The 11,600-nt window shown below is 34.3% G+C and overlaps 1 protein-coding gene across 1 annotated transcript; it reads right to left on the bottom strand.

The window, feature by feature from the left end:
• Positions 1–1,207: 1,207 nt before the first annotated feature.
• Positions 1,208–10,612, bottom strand: LOC117099865 (sushi, von Willebrand factor type A, EGF and pentraxin domain-containing protein 1-like). Its single transcript, XM_033239382.1, has 7 exons — positions 10,455–10,612; positions 8,188–8,400; positions 6,183–6,497; positions 4,936–5,118; positions 3,434–3,625; positions 2,758–2,835; positions 1,208–2,137 (listed from the first exon to the last, which is right to left on the bottom strand). Exons 1-6 carry the CDS (start codon positions 10,498–10,500, stop codon positions 2,801–2,803), a joined length of 984 nt encoding a protein of 327 aa, XP_033095273.1. The 5' UTR covers positions 10,501–10,612; the 3' UTR covers positions 1,208–2,137; positions 2,758–2,800.
• Positions 10,613–11,600: the final 988 nt, after the last annotated feature.

Genomic DNA, 11,600 nt, shown 5'->3' with positions numbered 1-11,600 from the left:
TATCTCCCAACTTTGAGTACAGTATGTTATAGCTGAGACAATTCTCTTTCATATTACAGTATGACTTTTTTTACATTTTGATGACGTCATCATTGTCAAATAAATGTTTTTCTATTCAGTGGGCATAAACTTCAGGTCAAGTTTAAATGTCATGTATTTTAATTTTCTGTGCGTGCGTCATAGCGTGCGCGTACGTCAAAATTTAAATATGCCTAAAATCATGCCTATATTTAATCAGTTATAGCTCCTTAGGATGAAGGTGATCCCCAATTTTTATTACATATTCTGGAAGCACATGAGTTGTAGATATGATTTTATAGATCATTTTGGTTAATCAGACGTGCAATTACCTTCTGCGCGCGAGCGTCATGACCTGTGCGTTTATTTTTAAATTCAAGATCACTTTTTGACCAATTTAAAACACTTTTCAGGCCATTTTGGGCATTTCAAATTTTCTCGCTGAGGAAAACCATTGGATCCTGCGTATCACCTAAAATTCGTCGATGACTAATTTGTATCTATATTGTACAAAAGCAATTGAAAATATGGATGTATTTAAATTGACCGTCTTACTTTGAAATTAAGACACTTTGAAAAACGAGTCTTTTTTTTTCTTTCACCGAAGCTTTAAGGCCTGTTTATACTTCAGCGATAACGATAACGATAAAAAAGCTAAAAAGCGATTGTTAATATAGAAAACAAAAGAAATAAGAGAAGTTTTTACACTAGGACGATTCGATAAAGATTTATCGTGTATACGATAACAAAATATTTTAACAAATCAAATCAGATGACGTCTTAATTATGGAAAAACGATAAAATCGTTGCTACTACTACGATTTTAATGTTTTTCCATGATTATGACGTCATCTGATTTGATTTGTCAAAATATGTTTTATCGCATGACTGATAAATCGTTATCGAATCGTTCTAGTGTAGAAACTTCTCTTATTTCTTTCATTTTCTATATGAACAATAGCTTTTTAGCTTTTTTATCGTTAACGTTATCGTTGAAGTATAAACAGGCCTTTAACCTTAGTGGAACTAATATAAGTGTAGGCCCTTCTGGTACTTGGCCTCTCTCAATATGTTAATGCCCCAGTTTATTGAAAAGTTTAGCTGCAGGGCTTGGCGCACAACACTGAATTTCATAATAATTTTAGCGATTGTGCAAGGACACAAGTGAAAGCAACAATGAGAATAACAATATTTTGATATATATTTAATTGAAAACGATTGACAATAACATGCAGAAATGTTTACAAATTACTTTCTAAAAATATAAAAACGTCCATCTTATCATTCAGTTTGCTAAAAGGCCTAACCTGGCTATGTTTGGATCGCCTGCGGTATAACGGTTTTATTTCACTGTATTTATGTGATTACTGTACTAATATTACTATTACAATACCACACAATGATGATAATATAACATTTGGTTCTCTAACTAATTATTGCTGTTAAGCTTGCTAAACACAGAAAGTTCCCACTTTTTAATCCGTATAACAGCCATCTTTCCTGCTTATGTTGTTTGTGGTATTTCAGTTATTTTAAAATGCAAAATCAACAAATAATTAAAGTATTAAATTAGTTTCTTTAGTGAAACTTAGTTGCAATTTGTGTCAGTAGAGCGTGGTTGTAATTGAAAAAGAACCTCACAACCCCATCAGCTTATAAATATTTGGTTCACCTGTGTGAATTGGTAAATTGGTAAATCTCCTTCAATTGCCGAGAAATTTTACAAAATCGTGTTGTTTAAGGAAAGTATTAGTTTCGATTTAATGTATCATTATTAGTGTCTACGGTTTTTTTTTCACTAGTCATTAATTGTTTTATCAGATTGTTTTTAAATTCTCGAACATTTTGGTTACTTTCCAAAAATGGCAAAGTCTACAGTAGTTAAAAAAAAGCAAACATTTTGTTATTTATATTACGGTACGTCATACAAAGTGAGAATTAGCTTTGTTAATTGACAGTGAATATAGTCATACTTCTATTTTTATTACTATATTTGCAATTTTAAAGAATTGGATGAATGTTAAAATGTATGCAAACGAATAAGAATATGAAGAAATGTTTACAAAAATGAAACAAAAGAAGACATTACATTGCTAGAAGACAAAGTTGCTTTCAGAATCTGTGGATAAAAAATATAAATTGTCAATATGATAATAATAACAACAACAATAATAGCAACAACAGCACCACCACCACCACCAACAACAACAACAACTACGGCAAAAACTACACTACAAAAATTATAGCAGAGTGTAAACCTCCGCCCACATCATAATTCTCCCTGTTTACAATTCTTTACAAAAGTTTGTAGGTTGCACCTCGATTTCAATATAATTTACTATGATTTCCCAGCTGAAGTTTCAGATTGATTTGTTAGTTTAAACGGGGTTTTTTGCGTATTTAATATTTAATGTTATTTTTAGAAATTTTAAATGCAATTTCATTTTTTTTCCTAGTTAAATTAAATCGTTCGAAGTGATGTCATCGCCGTCCATGTGAGGAAGCAACCATAACGATGGACAATTCTCAGAAACTTATGTGTAAGAGTATTAGACTAGAATAGATCAAGTTTAAGTTTCTCTTTAAACGTTTACATGAAATTCTTTTCCAAGGTTGAATATACACATAAATAAACTTAATATAAAATAAACTTGAATGGTCTTAAAATACTAGATTAGTCAGTATAAAAATATATATTTTAACGTGCATATAATAAAACAATTATAATGATGTAATTACATGACGATCCGTCAACATTTGACAGGTTGGTCTGATCGACATATTATTTTGCAGTAGTTACAGGAGGACTGGTTGGATCTGATGGAAAAGGAGATTTAAATTTAGATTGGATAATTTCAAGTTTTTTTTTCATTGATATTCCGTTTCTTTCTTCACAGCTAATCTTAATTACAGGTATTTACAAATTAATCCATCAAACTATTATAAAATTACATCATAAAATTTGAAAACATCAAAACAATCATTAGAGTAATAATTGAAAATACAAATTAAAAGCCGCATTTCATGAATACTTTCACAACAAAAATAGAAGATAATGGATGTGCATTACTCTATTATTGTAAACTAGGTCATTTATTTCATACATTATAGATTTACGCTTGAGCATTGACGTGATGAATACGAGCATTGAAAAATGGGGACATAATACTATGTCAGACTTGCATATAGTGCAACATATAGCGTTTCAACATATCTGGTACCCACTTGTACTCCTGGGTAGAGAGAAACAATTGTAGGTGAAGTGCTTTGTCCCAAAGGGGACACACGAAATGTACAGCGGGAGATTGAGCCCCCGACCTCATCTTTGAGAAGATGAAATACAAACCTCACCGTAATGGTGTATAATATGATTGTCAGGTTTTGTCAAAATAAAAACATATAATAGTATTCTTACTTGGTAAACATCCTTCAGGAAATTCGTCGGACCACATAAGTGATGGTCTGCATTCCACAGAGAAAAGTGATTTACCGTCAATATTAAAGCCGTCATCGCAGAGAAATCCAAGAGTATCACCAACGTAATACTCGGCACCTAATATCTGTCCATTCATAAGGGTGTTTGGTGGCGGCGGTTTACATAAGTTTGCTACGTTGAAGAAAATATAACAAACTTTCTTATTTATATTAAATTTATTTTATTCAATAAAATCAACAAAAAAGTAAACAATAGTATGGTTGCTATGACAGACTTTTGGCTCCCGCCAAGTTTTATGCCGAAATGGATTTTATTGGCTTATTTTATCATATTGGGTGTACTAAATGAACAACAAAAAATGTAGGTGCAATATTTTATCCATGTCATCAGCCTCAATTTAGAATTTCAACATGGCTGACGTAACACATCAAATATCCAATAACACTTTTGTTTGAAGTCATCAGAAAGGTAATTAACTATATTAAATAATGCATATTTACAGAGATATAGACCAATAAAAAAAGTCATAACCACAAAAGGTCAACAAATAACACACTCGTGTTTGGTATCGTTGGAATGCTCCCAATGCTGAATAATTTTTAGGAGTACACAAATATCAGAAACTTTGTAGTTTTCCATATAGTGTCCAATTAGGGCATGTTAAAATGAACGTGTAGCAGATGTAGGCCCACTTATACCCAGAAATATAAACAATCAATCAGCCAAACAACTATGTTTAATTTATACACCAAACACAATGGTTTCATAGTCCACAAAAAAGTATTTACTATAGCCTAACTTTTAAAAGTTCTGAAGGAGCAGGAAAAACTGCAAAAATGGGAAACCCAACTAAGTGGCCGTCTTGTCCAGCAGAAAATTAGCCTACATGCCCTAATTTGACATTTACTGGACAATTATGTAAAACTACTGTACTTAGTTTCTGATGTGTGAACTGTAAAACATTGTTGAGCATTGCGATGGCTTTCCAACGATATAAACCATGAACATGTTTGGCGATTTTGATTTTTGACCTTTCGGTCTTTTGTGGTCATGTAACATTTTTATATTGGTCTATATCTCTGTAAATATGCATTATTTGGTATAGGTATAATAGCACGGTCGTGTGAGGTATCACTGGATGTTTGATGTGGTAAGCCAACCATCTAATAGAAATGACACCTAACATTTTCGAATTCAGTGTACCAAAATGATAAAAATAAGACAATAAAATCCATTTTGGCACAACAATCCAGCAGGATTACGTATCAAACCATACTAAAAACAAATATCAAATTTTAAATATAGATGTTAATAAATTCATAGAACATAATTATTCTAATTCATTCCCACCGTGTAGTTGGTAGCTTAGTATATCATTTAGGACTGGTTAAAATGTATGCAAAATAATTGGTATAGGGGCCTATAATATTGGTATAAACCTCGAAGTAAAATATATAGGCCTACACATTGTAATGAATTACCGACACATGTTGGAGGATCAGAATTAAATAATCCTGAAGAGGTACACTTTGTAAATTGTGCACCCTCTAGGCTAAACCCATCGTCACAGGAATACACAATCTCACTGGTCATAGTGACTTCATCCATTCCAGGACGACTTCTTTTGCCATTCTTTGGCGCTTGAGGTACCTCACACATCGGTGCTACAAAAAAATATGCCCAACACAAACAAGTAACAACAAATCCACAGATTAACGGTCCAGTTAAAAACCCACTTTACAATTATAAAAGAATTCAAACTAAAGATCAGATAAAAAACATATAAATATAAATGTGTGCAAAATTCAAATAGGCTTACATCAACATCAGATCAGACCAAGGACTAATAACTGTTATAAGTCCTTGATTCGACAATACCAACATTAGCCTTATAAATCAAAAAATATACGGCATAAACAAAATTAGAGTTCTAATATTTATTGACTTTCCTAAAGCCTCTGATTTATTTTCAAAACCTGTTAAAGGTTTTGGTGTTGCCAAAAACAAAAAAATACATTTACAAAACACGTTTGCTTTAATCCATACATATCAAAAAGCTATATTATTTTATTTTATAAACAAATGTCAAAGAGGTTTTTTTTTTAAATTTTATTTATTAATTTTTTTTTTATGAATTGCGGGATTTATGAAGGATATCCTTTTTAGCGGTGGTAAGCATAATTGTAGTTAATAGAAAATGAAACATTTAGCTAGTTACATTGGTTAGAAAATAATTATTAGTCATAATTCAGAAAATAATTAGCAATAATACTAGTCATGAAAACGAAATAATTATGAATATATAGTATTATTGGTATTAATAATAATAATAGTATTAATATAATAATAATAATGACGATATTGATGATGATAATGCTGTTGACAACGATACTGATAATAATTACAAAAATTATAATACTTATAGTTGTTTTTGTTGTTGAAATAATCAATATACAAGTGACATTAGAAACTATTAAATATTACCAATAATTAAAAAAAGTATTAACAGTAATACTGTAAAAATGTAATAATCGTAGTATAGATTAATATTATTATTATTATTATTATTAATAAAAATAGCGATGATGTTGACGATTACGATATGTGATGATGATTACAATTGTTATTATTATTATTATTATTATTATTATTATTATTATTGTCTTCGTCGTCGTTGCTGTCACCGCCGCCGTTATCGTCGTCGTCGTTGTCGTTGAAACAAACATACCAGTTTCTAAAATAATGATTTCGACTTCCATTTGTGGCTCTCGATCATTCAGCGCGTCATTACATTTGTACAGGCCGGAATATGATGGATTTGGTTTGTTTATTACGATTGTTTTCGTTGCTCTGAAATGTTTCGTATTCGATGGAACCTTAGCCGTCTTATTGTACAGCTCTATGATGAGCTCTGGCTCTCCCACTCGGCAAGATATCATCAGTTTTTTTCGTTTATCTTCGGGGACGACTATGATGAAACTGCCGTTATTTGACTCTTCAAACTTAGCATATGTCTGTATGATGAGTTGAGCTTCTGATTGAGCTGATAAATAAAGAAGGTTAATAATAACAACAATATTGCAACCATAAGATTTAATATTTTTTTGCCAAAAGTAGAAAACACTTTTCACTATTTCTGCTAATTGATGATCTTATTTTTTGCTTGTGTAAAATCATCACACACCAAAAGTGGTGTAGTTAAGATTTGCCCGGCGGCAGACCGGACAGGGGAGGGGCGATGTCGTAGAATCTCTGTTGGAAAGGGTGTGTGTCCAGAGGCCGAAGCCTTCGAAATCTCTGACAATTTGAGATATTGAATGTTTAACGCCCGCGTAATCGATCTTACAACCTCATATTCTGTAAAAGTTAAACATATGATTGTTTTTTCCCTGACGAATTGTGCGAGTTCTCCGTCGTGGGAGCTCTCTCTGACGGGGGTCTTGCAACCGCAACTAACTGGCACCACTTAATTTCAATACACGCAAAAGCATAGATTGTTGGGAACTGACGGTGTTAAGTATTTTAAGCTGCATGATGAAAGATAAAATGCCGCATTCAAAACAGTACTCGAATAGTTGGATAGGCCTAATAATAAGCAGGCTTTACATTATGAATTATAAAAATAAAGCATAGTTTTATCCATTACGTCGTTTGCAGGCCCAAAGGAAACTTTTTCGTTGGCGGGGGGTGCGGATGCGCTTGCGAGCGTAGCAAGCCTTTAGCTCTCCGGTTGTTTAGGGCCAGGCGCCGGGTAGCTCCGACAAAGTAGCATTTTGAGTCCGTATTTAATGGATTTCTGAAACCCGTAATTCTTACAAATTCTATTTAAATTTCTATTCATTTGGGTGACCAGAAAAAGGAAAGTTTTATGTACATTATACTGAAGGAATATTTGTCATATAGTATGTTTATATGGATCATTTTGCAGTGACCAGTGTTGATCGATTTCCAACAAATTTCGTACCGCCGCCTTTTAACTGGTTTAATCAACTGTTTAAAAGTGCTGGCAAATGAAATGCAATTATTCATACCAATCTTGGAGGTTTGTCGATTGGTTGGTAACAGATTTAATTCTAGGTCGGAGTGGGTAAACTCATACTTCAAAATGGCCCAGTATTGCGTTTTGGTTTTCAATTTATTGAAAATGATTGTTAATTTTATTCTTTTTTTTATAATTTAAAGTACGGTACCTCTCGTGGTAATTTGGCACGCGAGCCGCCTATTAAGAACCAGCGCTTATATAATATACATCATCTCCATGCTGAAACAAGTCGTTTTATTTTAAACAGGTGATGGCAATTAAATTAGAGGTGACGTGGGTGACAGATGTACACAGAGTCATCAGTGAAGTGGGAAATAATATGTGTCATGGCCTTTCTTGCACTGTATGCGTACAGTAGTTGTGACACGACAAGAACTTTTGTCCGGAAAGGAAACTGACTCCTCTAATCCCTAAGCAGCATCTGTACCTGAACCGTGATTGCAGGTGCGGCGCCAACAAGGGATGAGGTGGATAAGAAACCTTACAGACCCCTCTCTGAATAATATGAAACTAAACTTCCGAGCATCTAGAAAACAAAACCCTTTTCCGTGAGAGGAGCCCCGATCCCACCCAAATTAATCACAGTGCAGAAAACTGCATCTAGAACATTTTTTTTGTTTCGGATTTTCGAAATTTGAATTTGCCTCTTTCAAATGATATTAGAACAGCATGAAAAATAGTGCAAACTTACTGCATTTGGGTGGTGGCGCGCTCCAGCTTCCTTTCGTACATTTCCTTACTGTACTGCCGTCAAACCGATAGCGGCCGATATCTTGACATCGACTCACCAAGGTAGTTCCCTCTGGAAACTCCTCGTCCAAGTTATACCGAAAAGAATAACGGTCATTTATAAACGTTTCCGTGTGAGTGTGCTCTTCTGGTCGTAGGCAAACAGCATTAACATCTTTATGGGAAAAGTAAAATGATCATTTAGTAAAAAGTGTTTAACTTCGAATAATTGAAAAATAACTATTGTTGAAAATTTTATTCGAAGTCAAATTAACTTCTTTGAGTTAATAACCACTTCAGATGACACATCATTTGAATTTCGCCTATTATCATTTAGGTTTAGGCCTACTAAGCACAAGACTTATCAACGATCTCGCTCAAAGAACTTATTGTAGGAGTGGGTAGTGTTAACTCGTAATTTTTTCCTACTGTATGTAGCATAATCGAGGGTCGTACGCTAAGTCCAAAGGTTGTAAATTGTAATTCTTCTAAATATAAACTAGAGGTATTGACATTTGGGGTTCCAGGAATTTTAAATAGCTAGGGTCCAGATGGAGGGTCCAGAATGTAGAGGTAGGTTACAAACTGCTATGATATCTCTAGAATGGCACCATAGTTACCAATCTGAGAGATTTGAAATGCTTGAGTGACTATACCAGTTGGCTGGGGTGGGGGGAGGGGGTCCAAGTGGCAGGGGAACACCCCCTCCCGCCGCTCCGACGATCTGAGCATTTTTAAGCTGTTTTAAAACGATTTCAGGGAGTGTTTGTTGATAATAGGTACATAAGCAAAATATTATTAATAAAGCCAATTTAATAATAATAATAATAATAATAATAATAATAATAATAATAATAGTGTAGTTTTATATAGCGCACATATCCATCCAGGGCGCTTGAAATGTGGACTATAGGAACTCGATCAATCAATTTGAGTTTCAATGTAGGCCTGCTATGTTTAATTTGAGCACCCGAACTATAAACCTACACAAACATTTCATTACTGATTAATTTTTAGTAACTAGTTAGTGAAATAAGTAAGGCCTTCAAGGAAATACTGTACTCAGGCCCGTAGCCAGGTTCTTCCAAGGTGGGGGTTTTCTGGGCGTGAGGTCCACAGTCGAAGCCCCGGTGGGGTCGGCGAAACCCCCAAAGCAAGAGGATTTTTGGGCTTTATGGGTCTAAATAATGCTATAAAAGCAGATATGTTTGAAAATGTCTGTGTCTGGGTGGGTCTGCAGCGCATTAGTTGGGTTGGAGGACTTATTTGGGAAATTTAAAGAGGGGGTTCCGCCAGAAAAGAGGGGGTTTGCTAGAAAAGGGGGGTTCTCCCGAACCATAAAAACCACCTGGATACGGGCCTGCTGTACTCTCTCATGACTCAAGTTACTGCATCACCGTTTTTATAGTTTTAATACAACAAATTTCTTCTAATTTTAATTACATTTTCCCCTGAATTTGTGATAAATCGTTATCACGCATAGACTTGTGTTAAATGCGCATGTGTTTTTCTGCATAATGCGTGTTTCATCCAAAATCACCTTTGAAATGCGGGACGGTCCCGCATGATGCGAGACGGTTGGTAACTAAGTGGCACTAATATGAAACTCAAGTAGTTTAAATGTACTTTTCCACATTTTAATTATCCGCCTCTCGACATCTCGTAATCCAGAATTTTTAACTCTGCCACTAACATTTTGTTGAATTTACCATGAAATACTAGCATATTGTAGGGTTGAAACATAAGAAACCATCACAGCCCGTGAAGAGTGCAAGCCCTGGCCCGGGATTTATCAATCTCAGCTTAGCAAATGTCTTAAGTTAAAAAAGTTAAGACGTCCCTAATAAATATCTTAAACTGATTTATTACCCAATCTTAGAAAATTCTTGGCTTAAAAATTGCCCTTAGATGGCGCCAACGTACAATCGACTTTATAACTTTAAGCAATTTTTAAGCTAACAATATGGATAAATTTGACTTGAGCAAAAAAAAAAAAAATGGACTTAAGACGAATTTAAGCTGATTTCTAGTTTGATAAATCTGGCCCCTGGTTTCTAAGCATGATTGGCCGAGAATTGTCAGCGTGTGGTCCGAACTAACGAACAAGAGGTTCAGAACTTGAATGGAAAACGCTGCACCAAACCGCTTTCTATATATGGTGAAACTTTTGAATAATTGTCTTAGTTGCCACATTATTTGCTTGATAAAATAAAAGTAATAAAGACAAACCTGATATAAGTCCAATAATTATTCCGACTGTCGTTAAACGAAACATTTTCCTTTTTTTCTTTTCTCTACCTAATAATGAAATTCACTTTTGTAAAGCAAGATAAATCACTTGATGTGCTGATCAGCTAGTGTAGCCGGATTTCTGGATATTTTGCTTGTGCGTTATCAGCAGGAAACAAGGTGTACCCGGATATCTAGTTGGTGTGTGAATAGTGGTACAAGTACAGTGCATTATGAGCATATGTGATTGATCTTCTTTTTTATTTTATTTTGGGGAGCATCGGCAGTTTCTCTCTCTGCCCTCATCATTAAATAAGCGAGGCTTTAAAACTAGGAGTTGGTCCTTTAATCTTCCCTCTTCCCTCTCTGTTCTGTCGATTATTATTAGTCTGGCCCAATATAAGGTTGTTAAATCTTCTCGTGCGCCACCCGCCTTTATAATCAATTAATACTTACATTCAATAACCTTTTTTCTAATGGCTAACCAACTCGAAAACCCAGGGTCCTGTTCTTTTTTTTCTTTTTTTTTTTTTGGCAAACATTATAGCCTATTTTCTTTACCAAAGAGCTCAAAATATTCGATGATAATTTTTCGAAAGAGCACTTTGCAAGAAAATTCAATTACTATATTATAGGCCTACCTGGAAACAGTTCACTGTTCCCTGGGCCAACATACTAATAGGCCTATAGAGTACCACATAATAAATCAAGCCTATAATAATTAGGCCAACTATATGATAGTTGTAAACGGCGTACACAGTGTAAAACAACCTTCTGGTAGCAGCCTATAGCATGGAGGAAATATATAAATATATTAATATATCTTAATATATTTCCTCCATGCCTATAGTAACTATTGCTGTAAATAACACACCCTATAGCTAGTAAGGTAACTCGCTGCTTTTGATAACCCACCCTATAAATAGTTAAGCCAGTGCTCTTAATTAATAACACAACCGATGAATTGTAAATCCCGTGCTCTCTTTGTCCACCCTAATTACTAACATGCGAAATCTTTCGTTTTGCCCTTAGTGTCCCTATTAATTATTGATGGTTATATCTAACGTCATATTCGGGCTTCTTATGTTCTGATTGGCTATTGCTTATGTGTACTGCAAAAAAAAAAAGATTCGCCTCCTTAACACC

This window comes from Anneissia japonica, unplaced genomic scaffold, assembly GCF_011630105.1.
Source record: "Anneissia japonica isolate Jap-2015-1 unplaced genomic scaffold, ASM1163010v1 scaffold288152_len142926_cov155, whole genome shotgun sequence".
NCBI lineage: Eukaryota > Metazoa > Echinodermata > Crinoidea > Comatulida > Comatulidae > Anneissia > Anneissia japonica.
Note: the sequence above shows the minus strand (reverse complement) of the source record. Positions and strands in the feature narration are given on the sequence as shown.

Coding starts and splice junctions, on each gene's coding strand:
- LOC117099865 (XM_033239382.1), bottom strand. CDS start 10,500: ATGTTTCGTTTAACGACAGTCGGAATAATTATTGGACTTATATCAG. Junction 5,119..6,182: donor AATCATTATTTTAGAAACTG/GTATGTTTGTTT, acceptor ATTTTTTTGTAG/CACCGATGTGTGAGGTACCT. Junction 2,836..3,433: donor TCCTGAAGGATGTTTACCAA/GTAAGAATACTA, acceptor CTTTTCCATCAG/ATCCAACCAGTCCTCCTGTA.